Source organism: Manis javanica, chromosome 3 (genome assembly GCF_040802235.1).
Source record: "Manis javanica isolate MJ-LG chromosome 3, MJ_LKY, whole genome shotgun sequence".
In the NCBI taxonomy this organism is placed as follows: Eukaryota; Metazoa; Chordata; class Mammalia; order Pholidota; family Manidae; genus Manis; species Manis javanica.
The window spans coordinates 154,166,911-154,186,608 of record NC_133158.1 but is presented as its reverse complement, the minus strand read 5'-3'; the positions used below and the strand labels follow the sequence as shown (position 1 = coordinate 154,186,608).

At 34.7% G+C, this 19,698-nt stretch overlaps 1 protein-coding gene and 1 long non-coding RNA gene across 8 annotated transcripts in view; both read left to right on the top strand.

The window, feature by feature from the left end:
• Positions 1-19,698, top strand: part of RNF13 (ring finger protein 13) — a 203,028-nt gene that overhangs the window by 140,173 nt on the left and 43,157 nt on the right. For all 7 annotated transcript variants that reach the window (XM_073232218.1, XM_073232219.1, XM_073232221.1 and 4 more), the window contains 2 exons: positions 8,365-8,455; positions 15,122-15,227. In XM_073232218.1, the coding sequence (XP_073088319.1) occupies positions 8,365-8,455; positions 15,122-15,227 (197 nt within the window). The remainder of the gene's footprint in view (positions 1-8,364; positions 8,456-15,121; positions 15,228-19,698) is intronic.
• On the top strand, positions 15,238-18,120 carry LOC140848482 (uncharacterized). The gene is made up of 2 exons (XR_012129455.1): positions 15,238-16,766; positions 17,615-18,120. It is a non-coding gene; the product is annotated as an uncharacterized lncRNA (long non-coding RNA).

Genomic DNA, 19,698 nt, shown 5'->3' with positions numbered 1-19,698 from the left:
TTGGAGAATTGTCTCATCATATCCTCTGCCCATTTTTTAATTGGGTTATTGGCATTTTGGGTGTTGAAGCATGTGAGTTCTTTGTATATTTTGGATGTTAACCCCTTGTCAGATATGTCATTGGCAAATATATTCTCCCATATTGTAGGATGCCTCTTTGTTCTGTAGATGGTGTCCTTTGCCGTACAGTAGCTTTTTAGTTTGATGTAGTCCTAGGTGTTCATTTTTGCTTTTGTTTCCCTTGCTCAAGGAAGTTTGATGTAGTCCTAGGTGTTCATTTTTGCTTTTGTTTCCCTTGCTCAAGGAGATGCATTCAGGATGAAGTTGCTAATGTTTATATTCAGGAGATTTTTGCCTATGTTTTCTTCTAAGAGTTTTATAGTTTCATAATTTACATTCAGGTCTCCAATCCATTTTGAGTTTACTTTTGTGTATGGGGTTAAACAATAATCCAGTTTCATTCTCTTGCATGTAGTTGTCCAGTTTTGCCAACACCAGCTGTTGAAGAGGCTATTATTTCCCCATTGTATGTCCATAGCTCCTTTATCATATATTATTTGACCATATATGGTTGGGCTTTTATCTGGGCTCTCTAATCTGTTCCATTTGTCTATGGGTCTGTTCTTGTGCTAGTACCAAATTGTCTTGATTACTGTGGCTTTGTAGTAGAGCTTGAAGTCAGGGAGTGTAATCCCCCCAGCTTTATTCTTCCTTCTCAGGATTGCTTTGGCTATTCGGGGTCTTTGGTGGCTCCATATGAATTTTAGAATGATTTGCTCTAGTTCATTGAAGAATGCTGTTGGTATTTTTATAAGAATTGCATTGAATCTGTAGATTGCTTTAGGCAGGATGGGCATTTTGACAATATTAATTATTCCTATCCATGAACATGGGATATGTTTCCATCTTCTTTAATTTCTCTCATGAGTGTCTTGTAGTTTTCAGAGTACAGGTCTTTCATTTCCTTGGTTAGATTTATTCCTCGGTATTTTATTTTTTTTGATGCAACTGTGAATGGAATTGCTTTTCTGATTTTTTTCTGCTAGTTCATCATTAGTGTATAGGAATGCAACAGATTTCTATGTATTAATTTTGTATCTTGCAATTTTGCTGAACTCAGATATTAGATCTAGTAGTTTTAGAGTGGATTCTTTAGGTTTTTTTATATACAATATCATGTCATCTCCAAATAGTGACAGTTTAACTTCCTTGCCAATCTGGATGCCTTTTATTTATTTACCTTGGCTGATTGCCATGGTGAGGACCTCCAGAACTATGTTGAATAAAAGTGGGGAGAGTGGGCATCCTTGTCTTGTTCCCAATCTTAAAGGAAAAGCTTTCAGCTTCTTGCTGTTAAGTATGATGTTGGTTGTGGGTTTGTCATATATGGCCTTTATTATGTTGAGGTACTTGCCCTCTATACCCATTTGTTGAGAGTTTTATTGTGAATGGATGTTGAATTTTATTGAATGGTTTTTCAGTGTCTATGGAAATAATCATGTGGTTTTTGTTCTTCTTTTTGTTGATGTGGTATATGATGTTGATGGATTTTCTAATGTACCATCCTTGTATCCCTGGACTATATCCTACTTGATCATGATGCATGATCTTTTTGATATATTTTTGAATTTGGTTTGCTAGTATTTTGTTGAGTGTTTTTGCATCGATGTTCATCAGGGATACTGGTCTGTAATTTTCTTTTTTGTGTGGTGTCTTTGCCTGGTTTTGGTATTGCAGTGATGCCGGCCTCATAGAATGAGTTAGGAAGTATTTCCTCTTCTTCTACTTTTTGGAAAAGTTTAAGGAGGATGGGCATTAGGTCTTCACTAAATGTTTGATAAAATTCAGTGCTGAAGCCATCTGGTCCTGATATTTTGGTTTTAGATAGGTTTTTTGATGACCAATTCAATTTCATTGCTTGTAATTGGTCTGTTCAGATATTCTGTTTCTTTCTGGGTCAGCCTTGGAAGTTTGTATTTTTCTGGAAAGTTGTCCATTTCTTCTAGGTTATCCAGTTTGTTATAAAATTTTTCATAGTATTCTCTAATAATTCTTTGTATTTCTGTGGTGTCTGTAGTGATTTTTCCTTTCTCATTTCTGATTCTCTTTATGTGTGTAGACTCTTTTGTTTTCTTGATAAGTCTGGCTAAGGGTTTATCTATTTTGTTTATTTTCTCAAAGAACCAGCTCTTTCATTGATTATTTCTATTGTTTTATTCTTGATTTTATTTATTTATGATCTAATCTTTATTATGTCCCTCTTATTGACTTTGGGTCTCATTTGTTCTTTTTTATCTAGTTTCATTAATTGTGAGTTTAGGCTGTTCATAGGGATTTTTGTTCTTTCCTGAGTTAGGCCAGTATTGCAGTATACTTCCCTCTTAGCAAGAGATTTGCTGCCTCCCACAAATTTTGCGGTGTGAATCATTTTTGTCATTTGTCTCCATATTTTGCTTGATCTCTGATTTTATTTGGTCATTGATCCATTGGTTATTTAATAGCATGTTGTGAAGCCTCCATGTGTTTGTGGGATTTTCATTTTCTTTGTGTAATTTATTTCTAGTTTCATACCTTTGTGATCTAAGGAGCTGGTTGGTCCAATTTCAATCTTTCTGAATTTACTGAGACTCTTTTTGTGGCCTAGTATTGATCTATTCTTGAAAGTGTTTGTGTACACTTGAGAAGAATGTGTATTCTGTTGCTTTTGGGTGTAGTGTTCTGTAGATGTCTGTTAGGTCCATCTGTTCTAATGTGTTGTTCACTGCCTCTGTCTCCTTACTTATTTACTGTCTGGTTGATCTGTCCTTTGGCATGAGTGGAGTGTTGAAGTGTCCTAGAATGAATGCATTGCATTTTATTTCCCCTTTTAGTTCTGTTAGTATTTGTTTCATAATTGTAGGTACTTCTGTGTTGGGTGCATAGATATTTATAATGGTTATATTATCTTCTTGTTGGATTCACCCCTTAATCATTATGTAATGTCCTTCTTTGTCTCATGACTTTCTTTGTTCTGAAGTCTATTTTGCAAGTACTGCAACTTCTGCTTTTTTCTCCCTATTAGTTGCATGAAATGTCTTTTTCCATCCCTTTACTTTCAGTCTGTGTATGTCTTTGGGTTTGAAATGAGTCTCTTGTAGGCAGCATATAGATGGGTCCTGTTTTTTTATCCATTCAGTGACTCTATGTCTTTTGAATGGTGCATTCAGACCATTTACTTTTAGGATGATTATTGATAGGTATGTACTTATTGCCATTGCAAGCTTTAGATTCGTGGTTACCATAGGTTCAAGGTTAACTTCCTTACTATCTAAGAGTCTAACTTAACTCACTTAGTATGCTATTACAAACACAATCTGAAAGTTCCTTTTTTTCCCCCTCCTTTTTCTTTTTCCTCCATTCTTTGTATATTAGTTATCATATTCTGTACTCTTTGTCCCTTGATTGAGTTTGTGGGTAGTTGATTTAATTTTGCATTTGCTTAGTAATCAACTGTTCTACTCTCTTTTCTGTGGTTTTATTACCCCTTGTGACAGCTGTTTAGCCTTAGGAACACTTCCTTACATAGCATTCCCTCCAGAATACACTGTAGAGACAGTTTGGGGGAGGTAAATTCTCTCAGCTTTTGCTTATCTGGATATTGTTTAATCCCTCCTTCAAATTTAAATGATAATGTTTCCAGAAAGAGTATTCTTGGTTTGAGGCCCTTCTGCTTCATTGAATTAAATATATCATGCCACTCCCATCTGGCCTGTAAGGTTTCTACTGAGAAGTCTGATGATAGCCTGATGGGCTTACCATTGTATGTGATCTTATTTCTCTCTGTGGCTGCTTTTAATAGTCTGTTTTTATCTTTGGTCTTTGCCATTTTATTTATTTACTTTTTTAATTTAATTTTTTTCCATTTGTATTTTTTTTGGTATCATTAATATACAATTACATGGATCTTTACCATTTTAATTATTGTATGTCTTGATGTTGTCTTCCTTGGGTCCCTTGTGTTGGGAGATCTGTGCACCTCTTGGCCTGAGAGACTATCTTCTCGGGAAGTTTTCAGCAGTTACCTCATCAAAGATACTTTCTAACCTCTTTTCTCTCTCTTCTTCTTCAGGTACCCCTATAATATGAATATTGTTCCTTTTGTATTGGTCACCCATTTCTCTTTGTTCTTTCATTCTTAGAGATCCTTTTTTCTCTCTGTACCTCAGCTTCTTTGTATTCCTCTTCTCTAATTTCTGTTTCATATATCATCTCCTCCACTGTATCTAATCTGCTTTTAAAACCCTCCTTTGTATTCCTTAATGATTTGATGTCCCACCAGAATTATTTCCTCAGTTCTTGAATATTTTTCAGTAGTTCCGTGAGCATGTTTATGATTTTTATTTTGAAATCTCTTTCAGGAAGATTAATGAGATCAGTTTCATTTGACTCTTTCTGATGTTTGTACGATTTTGGTTTGAACCAGGTTCCTTTGACATTTCATAATTTTATGTGGCGCCCTCTAGTGCCCAGAAGCTCTACTCTCTGGAGCTGCTCAGCCCCTGGTGTATTGTTGCTGTTTGCAGGGGAGCGGTGTTGGTGCCTGGGGGGAGGAAAGAGCTGTTTCCTGCTTCCCGGCTGCTATGCCTGTCTCCAGTGCCAGAAGCAGTGGGCCAAACACACAGATGTAAGCATCTGTGCTTTGCAATGTAGTTTCTGTTTGCAGGATTTCCCTCTGGCTGGCCTAATGCTAGGGCAGGGGCTGCCTGTTTGTGAGCCAGGGGTTGGCTGGCCAGGAGGAAGGTGCAGCAGGCTGCGTGTCATGGTTGTGGGCCTTGGATCTGCATAGCCAGCCAGGGGGATGGAGCACCTGCAGCTCCTGAAAGTTCCCAACCTGCTGGGAAGAATGCGCCTGGAAAATTTTGTTTGCCTGTCCTTTCTCCTGAGCAGTAAGCTCTGTGCAGTCCTTGCCCCTTTAGTAGTCCCCTTGGTGTTAGGAAGTCTCTCAGACTGCCCACTTTTCTTTTGTCCCAGAGCACCCAGATATGGATCACTGTTTTCCACTGGCAGCTGGAATGTCAGTCTCTCCAGGTATTCTGCCTGTCTTAGCTTTCCAACCCCACTAATCACCAAAGCACCACACAATGTAGATTTGTGCTCCCAGAGCAGATCTCCAGAACTAGGTGTTCAGGCCTCCACTCACTCCCTGCTCCATTTCTCTTCCTCCCACTGGTGAGCTGGGGTGGGGGAAGGGCTTGGGTCCTGCCAGGTCACGGCTTTGGTATGTTACCCTGTTCCATGAGTCTGTTCTTTTCTCCAGGTGTATGCAGTCTGGGCAGTCTTCTTTCCTGTTGCTCTTTCAGGATTAGATGTGTTAATTGTATTTTCATATTATATGTGGTTTTAGGAGGAGTTCTCTGTCTCACCTCTCATGCTGCCATCTTTAATCCTCTCTCAAAGACTGCCTGGTTCTTAGTAATCATATAATGGTTATTTAGCTATTATTATTATCATTGTTGCTGCTGTTATTATTATTATTGCATTCTAGGATAGGAGAGAGGAAATGAACACTGAATCAAAGAGGTATGCTATATGTCAAGTAGCCATAAGCACCATGAAGAAAATCATGTCAGGCTAAAGGGATGTAGAGTGGCAGTGATGAGACAAGGGTCGCTATGTTAGATAGGATGGTCAGAGAAAGCTTTTATGAGGCCTTGACATTTAGTGTTGGTCTAAAGTGACAGGCTAAGCTAGGCATATTTCTGAAGGAGTGTTCCACGGAAAAGGAACAGCAAGCCAATACAAAGGCTCAGAGAGAGAGCATACTTGGTGTTTTCAAGGCAAAGCCACAGTGTCTGGAGTAGAGTGAATAAGGGAGAGAGAGAGTATCAGGGAATGGAGTTAGAGAGGGAGCCAGGTGCCAGATCATGTTGAGTCTTACAGAAAGGTGGACCTTTGCTCTCCATTAAATTTTAAGGAGAGGTGTGACGTGATCTGACATTTTAAAAGGGTCACTTTGGCTATTCTTTGGAGAATAGATTGAAGGTGGAAGATGGGCAAGAGTTCCCACAGAGAGTCCAGTTAAAGCGCTGCTACACAGCCAGGCAAGAAGTGATAGTGGTTTTGCATATTAGCAGTGGCTGTGATGACGAGTGATAGAGTTATGGATACGGATCGATAGGATTTGAAGTAGGACTAAAGGAATGAGAAGAGTCAGAAATAACTCCATGATGTTTTGTTTGAGAAATTAGGTGAAGAGTCATGCTGTTTACAGAGATGAGAAAAACTGGAGTAGGGCTGTTTGAGGGAAAAGGGACATTAAGAATTCTGCTTGAGAAACATTAAGTTTGAAACATCTATTAAGCAATCAAGTGGAGCTATTGGCCAGGCAATGAATCTGGAGAGGTTGGGGCTACCCATTGTATCATATATCATATCATGATAATATTCTTTGGCAATGTATACTTCTTAGAGTTCTTTTTGTGGATCGGAATTAAAACTTAATTTTTATAAATATTTTGTGAACCTAAACCTAGAACATGTTTGGCTGTGTTTTCAGTAGTAAATAATATTGTAAAGTCTCCAAGATGGCTATTTGTATTTGCATACATCATTTTCCCTCTTCTTAATTTTCTGACTAAAGTGAGTTTTTATATCTCTTTAGTTATCTTACACAGAGAAGTTATTTTACTTCCCATAACTATAAGCCAGTAGTTAGAAGACAAAATTTCCTTTTTGAGTTTTTTAGAGATTCTTCATGAAACAGTAAAATATTTTACACAGGATATGTATGTAATTCCAGTTTTTAATTATCAAATAAATTTTAAACTAATATGTGATAGAGAAAGTTCTCCTAGCAAGATAGAAATATCTCCCCAAAATACATATGATTACATAACTATTACATAATAGTACAGATGCAACTATTAAAAATGACTAGGTGTGAATGTTTATTGACATGACAGAATATCTGAGGTATATCATTGAGTGAAAAAACAGCTTAAACTTTTTTCCATTATTGTATGATCCCACTGATAAAAAAAATAAAATTTCATTTATCCCATTGATATAAAAATAGTGATTAAACATTCCTTTATTAACCATTTTGGTTCCTGCCTTTCTCAGGCTTATATGATGTGTGCATGAGGTAGAGAAAAAGAAAGTGTAAGAATGAATGATTATATTTGCATAAAACAAAACAATCTGGAAGTGAAAAAAATGTACTTCTACCTAGGATAACAGGACTTTAAAACCATAAAACCTGTCTTATGAAAGATTAAAGAAAAACTCATCAGTGGTTGCTAAGGTTCGGGGTGAGGGTTGATTATATAAAGGGGCACAATGGAATTTTCAGTGGGGGGTGTGATAGAACACTATATCTTGATTGTTGTGGTGTTTACGTAATTGTATGCATCTGTCCAAACTTAAAGAAGTTTGTTACTTCAAATAAAACCTTTGACAGTTGCGTGGAAAAGATTATGGTTGTATTCTTTGTTCCTTACTTGTATTCCCCCACATTTTAAATAAATAATAAATATGAATTTTTTAAAAGAATTGTAGAATAAAGTTATTGTGAAAAATATACCAAAAAAAGTAGAATGGCCTTTCTCTAAAGCCTACTCTGTAAAATTAACTCACAGCTAAATAAGTCTGCTTTTTCTAATCATAACATTAAGGGTATTGTTTTGTTTATCTCCCTGAGTAATGGGTAACTTTTACAAAGTTTTTTTTGTTGGCATTTGATTTTGGTTTTGTAGTAAAGGTGTAAAAGTCAAATTTCCTAAGACACCAATCAAAACCCAAAGCTTCATTTACCATGAACACCAGGCTTAGGAGGAAGTAGAAATTTCTCCAGCCTTCCTAGCCTATGCCCTTTCTCAACTCCTATCAGCTCTTCACTCTGGAATGCCATAGGTGCATGTTGTCATTTTTCAGACTGTTGTAAAGTGGTCTTTTCCTACATTCTTTGGCTTACACCACTCTGGGAATGGTATGTAAAAAAAACTTTTTCAGTTTTTCATATAGGATTTAAGTTATGTGTGAAATAAAACTTAAAATTTTTTCCTCTTCTCCCTTTTCTGCTAGTTAATATGCTATAGAGGAATAAATAAAATGGAAATATTAAAAATAATTATATCTTAATCTCATAGGACTGTATAGTACAGTAATGTACATATGCAAAATGTAAGCTTTTGTTATTGTAAATGTAGTAATGGTTCTCAACCACTTTGATGATGGTATAATCTGTAGTCAGGAAAGTCAACCAATAGACAATTTGAATTGATTGTAATTATTTCCAGTTTCATTTGCTGCTATTATGAAGAAAGTGAAGTTGATTATACACTAAGTATGGGCTTTTAAATATAATTTTGTTATTGTTTTATGTAGTTGATGTGCTGAAGAAAATTGACATTCCATCTGTCTTTATTGGGGAATCATCAGCTAATTCCCTGAAAGATGAATTCATCTATGAAAAAGGGTAAGTAATGAATATAAAACACAATCAGCTTAAAACTCTTCTTTATATTAGGGTAGAATTACATAATATTAGATGTAACTGAGTTATGTTTTAGAATGAACTCTGTTGTACTTAAATTATGACTTTGACTTACTGTATTGCATATATTCTTTTCTCTGTGTATAGAGATTAAGGCATCCATGTTGCTAGGAAGATAACAAAACTTTATAGTTTAATCAAACCATTGGTATTTAAAAACTGATTTATGTTGATAATGACACTTTCATTGTGACACACTTGTATTTTATTCAAAAGAAACGTTATTTTATAAAGATTGAATCCAAAACACAGTGTGTTAAGTGACTAACTTTACAAAGACAAAAGGTTGTTTTCAAATTTTAAAAGTTTGATTTTGGATTAAAAACTTGTATATGGAATTTCTCTCCAAACCTCATTACCAAGGTAACTTATAAACTAAAACTAACTTAAGGCATAGCTGTCTTACCTAATACAGATGAGATAATATGCTCATAAAACACTGCAGTTACACTTCACAGCTGCTTCCATGAAACACATCTCCAAACATAGTGGGCAGGAACAGGCTTTTACTAAGAAGAAGAATGATAACAACATTATTAATAATGGAAGTAATATTTTTTATTAAGTATTTAGCAAGTGCCAGGCACTCATGAAAGCAAGACTTTTACATTTGTTATCCATTTAATTCTCACAACAACCTTCCAGAAGTTATTATTCTTATTTCTTATCATTTATATTTGCCAAAAGAGGAAACTGGAAAAATGAAATCCAATTCTAATTATTTAGGGGGCTGAAAGCCAGGAATGTTTGAGTTTAAAAATGAATGAAAACAGGATGGAAAGGTTTTCTTTTTCTTTTTTTTTTTTAAGCAATAAATGGATTTTAAACTTTATTTCTTCTTTCAACTGATTTGTTTTTAGAGGTATTTTGCCCTGGGATTTCCTTTCCCCAGACTTACACTATGTTACACAGGATTCTATGCCTGTAGATCAGGCATTCCATAAGCCCCAATATAGTAATGCTAGCTGAGGATCTGTCAGTGGAAGGGAAAACCCATACCCAAAATGGCTATCTATCACTGTGAGAATGGACCAGTGGCCCCTCCAGGATGAAAGGACCCAAGGTAGTCAACTTGTCACCAAGTAGCCAGTTGATCTCCTTGAGTAATAGTGCCATACTGGGAGCTCAGCATTGGTTCTGCTGTTGACAGGTTGGACATCTGGACATCAGTAACTAGATCAGCCTTGGAAAGTTGGAGTCCATGTTTTTTGGGTCCATATATATTCTGCATCTCTGCCACTGGAGCCATACCATTTATGTGCTTGTATTAGTTTCTTAGGGATGCCTCAACAAAGTACTACAGACTTGGTGATTTAAACCACAAAAATTTATTGTCTCACAGTTCTGGATGCTAGAGGTTGGAGATCAAGGTGTCAGCAGGCTTGGTTCCTTCTGAGGGCTCTGAAAGAAAATCTGTTCCATGCTTCTCCTCAGCAGCTGGTAGTTTCCTGGTAGTATTTGGCATTCCTTGGCTTTTGCTACATCACTCTGATCTCTGTTTTTTTTTGTTTTTTTTTTTTTTAGATAATTATTTTTTATTGAAGGGTAGTTGACACACAGTATTACATTAGTTTCAGGTGTACAACACAGTGATTGAACATTTATATACATGATAATTCTAGGTACCAGCTATCACCATAACAAGTTGTTACAATATTTTGACTATATTCCTTATGCTATACATTACATCCTGGTTACTTATTTATTTTACAATTGGAAGTGTGTATATATATATATATATATATATATATATATATATATATATATATATTTTTTTTTTTTTTTTTTTTTTTTTTGTGAGGGCATCTCTCATATTTATGGTTGTTAACAACAATAAAATTCTGTATAGGGGGGTCAATGCTCAATGCACAATTCTTAATCTACCCAAAGCCTAATTTTCGTAAGTCTCCAATCTTCTGAGGCATAACGAACAAGTTCTTACATGGAGTACAAATTCTTACATAGTGAATAAGTTACATGGTGAACATTACCAGGGCAGTCATCACAGAAGCTTTTGGTTTTGCTCATGCATTATGAACTATAAATAGTCAGTTCAAATATGAATATTCATTTGATTTTTATACTTGATTTATATGTGGATACCATATTTCTCTCTTTATTATTATTATTTTTAATAAAATGCTGAAGTGGTAGGTAGATACAAGATAAAGCTAGAAAACATAGTTTAGTGTTGTAAGAGAGCAAATGTAGATGATCAGGTGTGTGCCTGTAGACTATGTGTTAATCCAAGCTAGACAAGGGCAATAAAACATCCACGTATGCAGAAGATTTCTCTCAGAACAGGGGGTGGGGAGGTTCTAAGCCTCACCTCTGTTGATCTCCAATTTCTCACCTGATGGCCCCCCTGTGACTGTGCCTGTCTTAGGTTGTTCCTCCCTTGAGGAATCTTACCCGTCTCTGGCTAACCAGTCATCTTCCGGGGCCATACAGGGAAATGTTAAGTTGGTAAGTGAGAGAGAAGCCTTATTGTTTGAAAAGGTCAGCTTTTTACTTCTTTGCAGATTTATGCCCTGTGGCTTCTATGCCCAGCATTTGTCTTGAGGTATCTTTACCACTAGGAAGAATTATGATACTCGGTAAATTCGATATGTGGCACGAATTCTATTTAAGGGTTGTAATTAGGAAGGAAGAAGAAAAGCTATAGAAGTAGCAGGTGGAAGAAAACCTGGGAAGATTGATTATTTCTTTGACATATCTTATTGTAGAGTAACTTCAGCATGTATAGGTTTTAAACTACTAATTAAATTGCACACACACATTAACATAATAGGAGTACAGTTACATAACCAAAGCATACCTGTAATTACCAGCTATCTCTAGTGGAACCGAGAAAACCAGTTAGGCATCTTAGGCATTTGTGAAAACTTATCTATGATATGGTGGATATTGTCCAACTGAGCTTGAACAGTCTGAGAGAAATCAGACAAATTAAAACAACCCATTCCTGGGGACTGTTCACATCCCATATGTTCTTTTAACAGTAAATAGTCTGTAGTTGTAAGATTTTGGAGCGCTACAATTTGCACTTCTCCTAATTCTTGGTTGAGTTCCAACAGTATAGATCCAGTCAAATTTGTTGTTTTACTGTATGCACAGGTCAGCTTAGATATCTCCTTCTTCATTCCAATGGCAAGTCCAGGAACCGGTGGGATGAGTGCATCTACATCTGTAGCAGTGTGTGGATCTTTGTTGGGGTTTTTTGATGATCATCTTCTGGCATGAGTCTTCCCGAGAGTGCTGATGTTGGAAGTTCTTTTTCATATCGTATCTTAGTTCATTTTTGGGATAGCCAAATTAGGCTTTGATCCTCTGTATAAACACAAACAGACCCTTTGCCTACACTTTTATATGCCCTTTATATCATTGTGTAGAACTCATTGGAGGTCACCACACAGGAACTGCTTTTTTTTTTTTATCATCAATCTACACTTACATGATGAATATTTTGTTTACTAGGCTCTCCCCTATACCAGGTGCCCCTTATATACCCTTTTACAGTCACTGTCCATCAGCGTAGCAAAATGTTGTAGAATCACTACTTGTCTTCTCTGTGTTGTACAGCCCTCCCCTTTCTCCCACCCCTTCTTTTTGTTTTGTCATTTTCCCAATTTGGTTTTGATATTTAAAATACTATTCACATGTTAAATGCTCAGACATCTTTATTAAGCTAGGGAGTTTGGATGTTGTATTAAAAATAGTTATGCAATATGTTGTTTTGTCAACCATGTTCATGTAGTTAATAGAGGGGGAGAAATAATACTTATACCTTGATATAGTTTCCACATTAAGCAATAATGTGTATATTTTCATATGTATTTTAAAGATAAATTTTTCTTTTTAATTATAAAATGATACCTTTTAAATTAAAAATAAAACATACATGCTGTAAAATGTGGAAAAATTCAAAAATACAAATCATTTAAGTGACAGTCCTTATGATGTAATTCTCTAACAGCAGCTACTATTTTAGAAATAGCTTTCAATGTTTTCCCCATATGTAGTACTCACAATGATGGTGATAATGTGCTCATAAAATAGAGCTATACACTATATAATACTTTATAACATGGTTTATTTACTTAATATTTAGAACCCTTCCATGTTAATACAAGTCCACAAAATCCCTTATTCCAACTCTTGAGGACAGAAATATTGTGGAATTGAAAATTTTTCAGATTTTTAAAAGTTAAGTAGCATTCCAAATAAGATTTGAGGCAGCATTCTAATCAAACAAATTACATATATCTGCAGTGAGTGCATGAGTGTTTTATTGTACTTGATAGCAAACTAAAATGGGTTGAAATATAGCAGGCAAGCAGTAATAGGACATATAGAACATTAGATTCAGAATCTAGGACTATGAATCCTAACACAGTGCTTACTAGAAAATTCTGAAATTTATTCTATTTCTGTGATTACAAACACATAGGATGTTTTCAGAAAGTCTCTCAATTTCTAGTTCACCAGGTCCTCCTGCTTTGCTCTTTTAGTTGACTTCTTCTCACCTGACAGTTCTGTTAATTTCTGAGTAACCTGAAGTTTGTCTCATAGGACAGTATTTATTTATCTCATCCTAAAAAGAGAGATGGAAGCTTTGCGATTGCTGAGATGTTTAGATACTAAAAAGGATTGAATTTAGGATATGCAGTCATCTGGCTTCTAAACCCTAGCAGTGTTAGTTTATAGGTGGGATTTGGGTAGGGAAGATGCAGAGAATCAGCGTCATGTGGAAAGGCTCTTCTGCTTAAAAGTGGTACCTCTGCTACTGTATCTCAGTCCTGGCTCAGGGCAGTTTCAGAGGGCTTGTGCCAAGAACAGGGACATTATTTACAGCCCTGGCTTCATGCTGGAAGAGATAGTATCAAATAGAGCAGCCCAGGCCTGTTGCTTTTCTCCTTTACACTGATCATGTATCACTCACTTCAGTATTTTTTGTGAAGCTACAAAAATGCATGTAAATCTTTGTCATCGCCTATTCTGCTGGAAATCAATTGAAGTAAAAATCTTCCTTTTATTCTATCAATCTTAGCAGTTTTGGGAAAATAAATTATTGGGAAATTCCTAGTATTTTTGTTTTGTTTTTGTTTCGTGTGAAGCTTGACAGAGCTCCTTAGATGTGAGTATATAATAACATTGAAGATTATTAAAAATAACTTTGAACTAAAGATAATTTGCTTTCATGTTATTTTTCTTAAGTACTGTATGTCCTAAAGCATCTCTGTATGAGGGAAGGAATCATCTATTTTTATTTTTTTATATTGAGAATTTATAAAAAGAATTCCCTGTTACATTTAACCCTGTGTAATGAGGTACCTGGTTTCACTACCTAAAAATCACGCAGTGTGGATAACAAAGTCATGTTACTGGCACCGTACTAACTGAATAGCAAGGAGTGCAATGGAGAAATCCGTCATATTATTGATCATTATGTAGACCTTTTTCCTAGACTGAGGATATTTTTGTTTGTTTGTTTACTTATACATTCTTTAATAGTAATCTGCATTTCATAAGAACTGAATTTTTACATGTGCAGATAACATGGATAACACATTTGTGTTATTTTCTAGTACTGTTGCTTATAACAGTACTAATCTGCACTACCTAAAAAAAATTGAATTTAGGTATAGTTAATAAACTGATGATTTTATCATCTTGATAAATGGTGAAATCGAACCATTGCATAGCCTGGTTGACTTTTTTTTTTTTGAGAGGGCATCTTGAGGATATTTTTTAATGCAAGATTTTTCTGCCATCAAAAATTTGCTCACACAATGCAAATAGTGTGCTTATTTTGATCACAGTTTCATTCATGAGTCCCTTTTGATTTTTGTAATAGTTATATCACTGTAACTAAAAACATGGTTAAAGGGAATATGATGTATACATTCTCCACCCCTGCCCCCATAATATACAACATTTTTGTAGTTTTTTTCAGTCAAGCAAAGGAGACAGTGGAGACAAAGAGGAAGCTACAACTCTTGTAAATCCCTTTATCAGTTTTCTGTTCCTGTCTCATAGATGAATGTAGAGTACAGGGGCTTGTCAATTGTAGCTGGAACAAAAAGTTCCTGTAAAGCATATAGGGTGGAGGGAGTATATTTTCATCAGTAGTGGCTTGGATTTTTCCATAAGAGGAACTGATGAACAGTAATTTGGTTGGGGTGGGAGTTCTTGTTGACATATTACCCAAGATACTGAATTTTTTTTAAATGCTAATTTTATATGTAAAATATGCAGACTTTTGCCCAGGTTATTAAATTCAGTAAATAAGACCTTTCCAGGATGGACACAGTAAGTATTGATTGGCTGATTTGCTCTACCCAGTGTAAAACTTCTTTTAGTTATACATGTAGGCAAGGTATTTTGGCAAATATGTTAAACAGACTTGAAGAGGAAAAAGCAGTCCTTGAATTATTGGCAGGCATATATTAGAAAATGAGGTATGTCTAGTAGATTGAATTATAATGTCTAAATGCCTGTTTAAAAAATATTTTCTCTTTGTTTTAGTTAACATCATAATTTGATAATGCTTAATATTTCTCAATTATTAATATTTTTTTCTTCCAGGGGCCACATTATTTTAGTTCCAGAATTTAGTCTTCCTTTGGAATACTACTTAATTCCTTTCCTTATCATAGTGGGCATCTGTCTCATCTTGATAGTCATTTTCATGGTAAGTAAATTAATTTTAAATCCTTTTTAAAAAATAGTATGAGTGACTCTAAAAAACATTATATTGAGTGAGAGAAGCCTTACATAAAAGAGTACATATTGTATGAGTCCATTTATATGACTGGTTCTGGAAAAGGCAAAGATGATATAGGTAGGAAAAGATCAGAACAGTTATTGCTTCTTGGGGGCTATGGAGAGGTGAGGGATTTATGGAGAAGGGTATGAGGGAACTTTCTAGAGGTGAGTCATGTTCTGTATCTTGAGAGAGGTTTCGGTTGCACAGATGTCTGAATCACCAAATTATGTACTGAAATGGTGTGCATTTCATTGTATACAAGTTTTATATAAATTTTTATTAAAAGAACGGAAAAATATACTAAACTCCAAGTAATGGTATACATGCTAAAGCATTTGGGGGGAAGTATACTGGTATCTGCAACTTACTCTAAAATGAGTTTTAAAAAATTAAGAGGAAGAAGGATGTATTAATGGATAGAGGGATGGCTAGATGTGTGACAAAAGTATAGTAAAATGTTAATTGTAGAATTTAGGTAGTGGATATATAGGTATTTATTATAAGATTCTTTTAACTTTTTGGGTTTGAAAATTTTCATATTAAAATGTAAATAAGAAAAAAATGAGGGCTTGAGGTTAAGGGGGATGACACATTGTTCCTGCAAAATAGTGGTTACCAAAGTATGGTCCCAGGACTCTTCGTGGGTCTGCAAGGTCAAAATTGTTTTCATAGTAGTACTAGGGTATTTGCCTTTTTGGTCTCATTCTCTTAGGGTTTAGAGGAGGTTTGTGGAGGTTACATGGTTTTCTGATATCAAAGCAAATTAAAGGCAGAAGCAAATAGGAGATTCCCTCTGTATTCTATTAAGATAGATACTAAAAGAGATTTGTAAAGATATAAAACAATCCCATGATTCTTACAAACTTTATTTTTCATATAAAATATTTATATTAAAATTAGTGAATTTATATTAACATTCAAAATATTGTATTGAGCGTATACATTAATTTAAAGATTAAATGTTATCTTTAAAATGTGCTGTCTTCCTGTGATACAGTGGTATTTCTTTTATTTAGATTTTGCATATACATGAGTTTAGTAATTTTTTTCTGTGAAAGTTTTGCATGTCTTTTGTTAGACAATTTTGAAATTGCATTTTTCAATTGGTTATTACTAGAACATAAGAACATTATTGATTTTTAAAAATAGACCTAATTTTGAAATAATGGTAAGATTTACAGAAAAATTGTAGAGAGTTCTTCCAAGTTCCTCACAGAGTTTCTTCTATTGTTAACATTTTACATTACCATGGTGCATTTGTCAAAACTGAGAAACTGACATTGGTATGAGTAACCAAATTCAAAGTTTGCATGGATTTCATCAGTTTTTCCATTAATGCCCTCTTTCTGTTCCAGGGTACCACGTTGTATTTAGCTATCATGTCTTTCCAGTCTCCTCTGATCTATGACAGTTTCTCAGTCTCTCCTTGTTTTTCATGACCTTGACATGAGGAGTCCTGGCCAGGTATCCTGTAGAATGTCCCTCAATCTGATGTTTTTCTTTTGATTATACTGGGTTATAGATTTTTTAAAAGATATCACAGAGGTAAAGTACTCTTCCCATCACACCATCATACCACATGATCTATCATACCATGATATCTGCATAGCATCACTGATGATGTTAACCATAATCCTTTGGTTAAGGTAATGTTTGCCAGGTTTCTCTGCTATAAAGTTATTAATATTTTTCTCTTTCTCTTTTCTGTTTTTAAAGGTGAGGCACTAAGTATAGCCCATCCTATAGTTGGGGAGGGGCAGGAATTGAGCTCTATTTCCTGGAGGGTTGGAGAATACATAAATAATTCAGAATTCTTTTATAAGGAATATATATCTGTTTTTGGTATTTATTTATTTATTAAATAATTTTTATATTAGTATGTGCTCATATATATGTATATATTTTATACATATTTTATACATGTATATATATTTATACACTTTGGTGATAAATAATCCAATTACATTGGATTTTTTAAAATTACATTACTTTTTTTGTTTAAATTAATTGAGCTTTGGCCATTGGGAGCTCTGTCAGGTTGGTTCTGTGTTCCTCTGATTTGACTCATTTCTTTTTTAAGTACTTCTTTAGTATCTGGTATTATAAGAAGCTCCAGGCTTATCTTATGTTTTCCTTGCCCCACCCCTAGAATTAGACAGTTCTACAAGGAGCTCTGGTTTCTGTTACTGAATAGTTGTATTTAGAAACCAGGATTTGGACACTATTGGTTTTTATATATTGATCTTTTATCTGCAAACTTGCTGAATTCTCCTATTCTTATAATTTCGATTTGTTAATTCTTGGGTTTTCAGTGTAAAAGCAAGAAAGTATAGAAAGTGTGAAAATGAGTCAAGGAAACTTCATTTAAAATGGAGTCAGGAAGCCCTGATGGGATGCTCTCTCTCATGTACCACTCCTTGCAGCCTTCATAACCAGCAGGAAGAAGGAGGATCTCCCCTTCTTCCACAACAAAGAACTGATCACCACTTACAGCCAATGAGAAACTGCCACGACCTCAAACTCTTGTTCTTCTCTAATGAACTTCTGTTCAAATCAACTTAGTTTGCTCCTAAAGTCTATAAAAGCCTACCTTCCTTTTGTCTCTTTGGACTTGCCTGTGGTTTTCCATAGTTTGATTGTCCCAAATTGCAATTCCTCTGCTATTCCTAAATAAATCTGTTTTTCTGATAAAATAACTGGCAATTGTATTTAAGGTTGACAAAAGTTAGAACTACAAAAGACAAAAAATACCCTTGCCAAAGTAGGAGTAGATGTAAATACCCATAAGCTAATAAAGATTATTGATTAAAAATTTTAAGTGAATATTGTTAAATGGTGAATTATTAGAAACCTTCCCTTGAAAGGTAGGAATAAGAAAACAGAATGCCTACTGTTTGTGCCTCCTGTTAAACATTCTGCTATTTTTTTCTGGTAAAACAAGAAGAAAAAGGCAGGATAAGGATGATAAATACATAAACCAAATTTTAATTTGCTTTTTTCTTTTTTAATAATAAATGGGTGCTGAATTATGTGTCTTGCTTCTATCTGTTGTAATGATCATTTAAAAAAATTTTACTCTGTCCTTACATTGGATTACATTGTTTTGTGAATTAAAAAAAAATCTTGTATTTTGGGGATATGCCATTTGATTATGACATACAAATTTTTCTTTGTATTTTGGATTATTTAGGTTTCTAATATGGGTCAGTCAGTTTTATACTTGGATGTAGATGCAAATACCTAAATAAAATTATAACATACTGCATGTCTAGGTAAGGGAATATTTTAGATTTATAGGGCTAGAATAATCTTAACATCAAAACTAGACAATCCCCTTGAGCATGGTTGGTAGGAATGTTAAGTGAAGCAGCCACTACACAAAACAATACTGCAATTTCTGAAAAAATTAAACAAATTATTGTATGATCTGGCAATTCCACGTCTTGGTATATACCCAAAAGAATTAAAAGCAGGGAGTTGGCTGTCCAACTCCTGTTTGTACATCTGTGTTCATACACACACACACACATACATACATTCAATGGAATATTATTCAGACTTTAAAAGGAAGGAAACTGACACATGCTGCAATATGCAAGAACACTGAAGATATGCTAAATGAATTAAGCCAATCACAAAAGTAAAACTATGATTCTAATTATATGTGATAACTAGAGTACTCAGAGACAGAAAGTAGAATAATGCTAGGGGGTGTAGGAAGTATATAATGGGAATAACTGTTTAATGGGTACAGAGTTTCAGTTTTGCAGGATGAAAAGTTTTATGGATGGATGGTGATGGTAGCATAACAATGTGAATATGCATAATGTGACAGCACTGTACAATTAAAAATGGTAAGGGTAGTAAATTTTATTTGTATTTTACCATAATTTAACATAAAAATAATCAAAGAAGATGAAACTAACCCACCCCCTAAGATTGGGAACAAGACAAGGATGCTCTCTCTCCCCACTTTTATTTAACATAGTTCTGGAGGTCCTCACCACGACAATCAGACAACACAAATAAAAGGCATCCAGATTGGCAAGGAAGAAGTTAAACTGTCACTATTTGGAGATGACATGATATTGTACATAAAAAATCCTGCAGAATCCACTCCAAAACTACTAAATCTAATATCTGAATTCAGCAAATTTCCAGGATAAAAAATTAACACACAGAAATCTCTTACATTCCTATACACTAACGATGAACTAGCAGAAAGAGAAATCAGAAAAACAATTCCATTCACAATTGCATCAAAAAGAATAAAATACCTAGGAATAAACCTAACCAAGGAAGTGAAAGACCTATACTCTGAAAACTACAAGACACTCATGAGAGAAATTAAAGAAGATACCAACAAATAGAAACACATCCCATGCTCATGGATAGA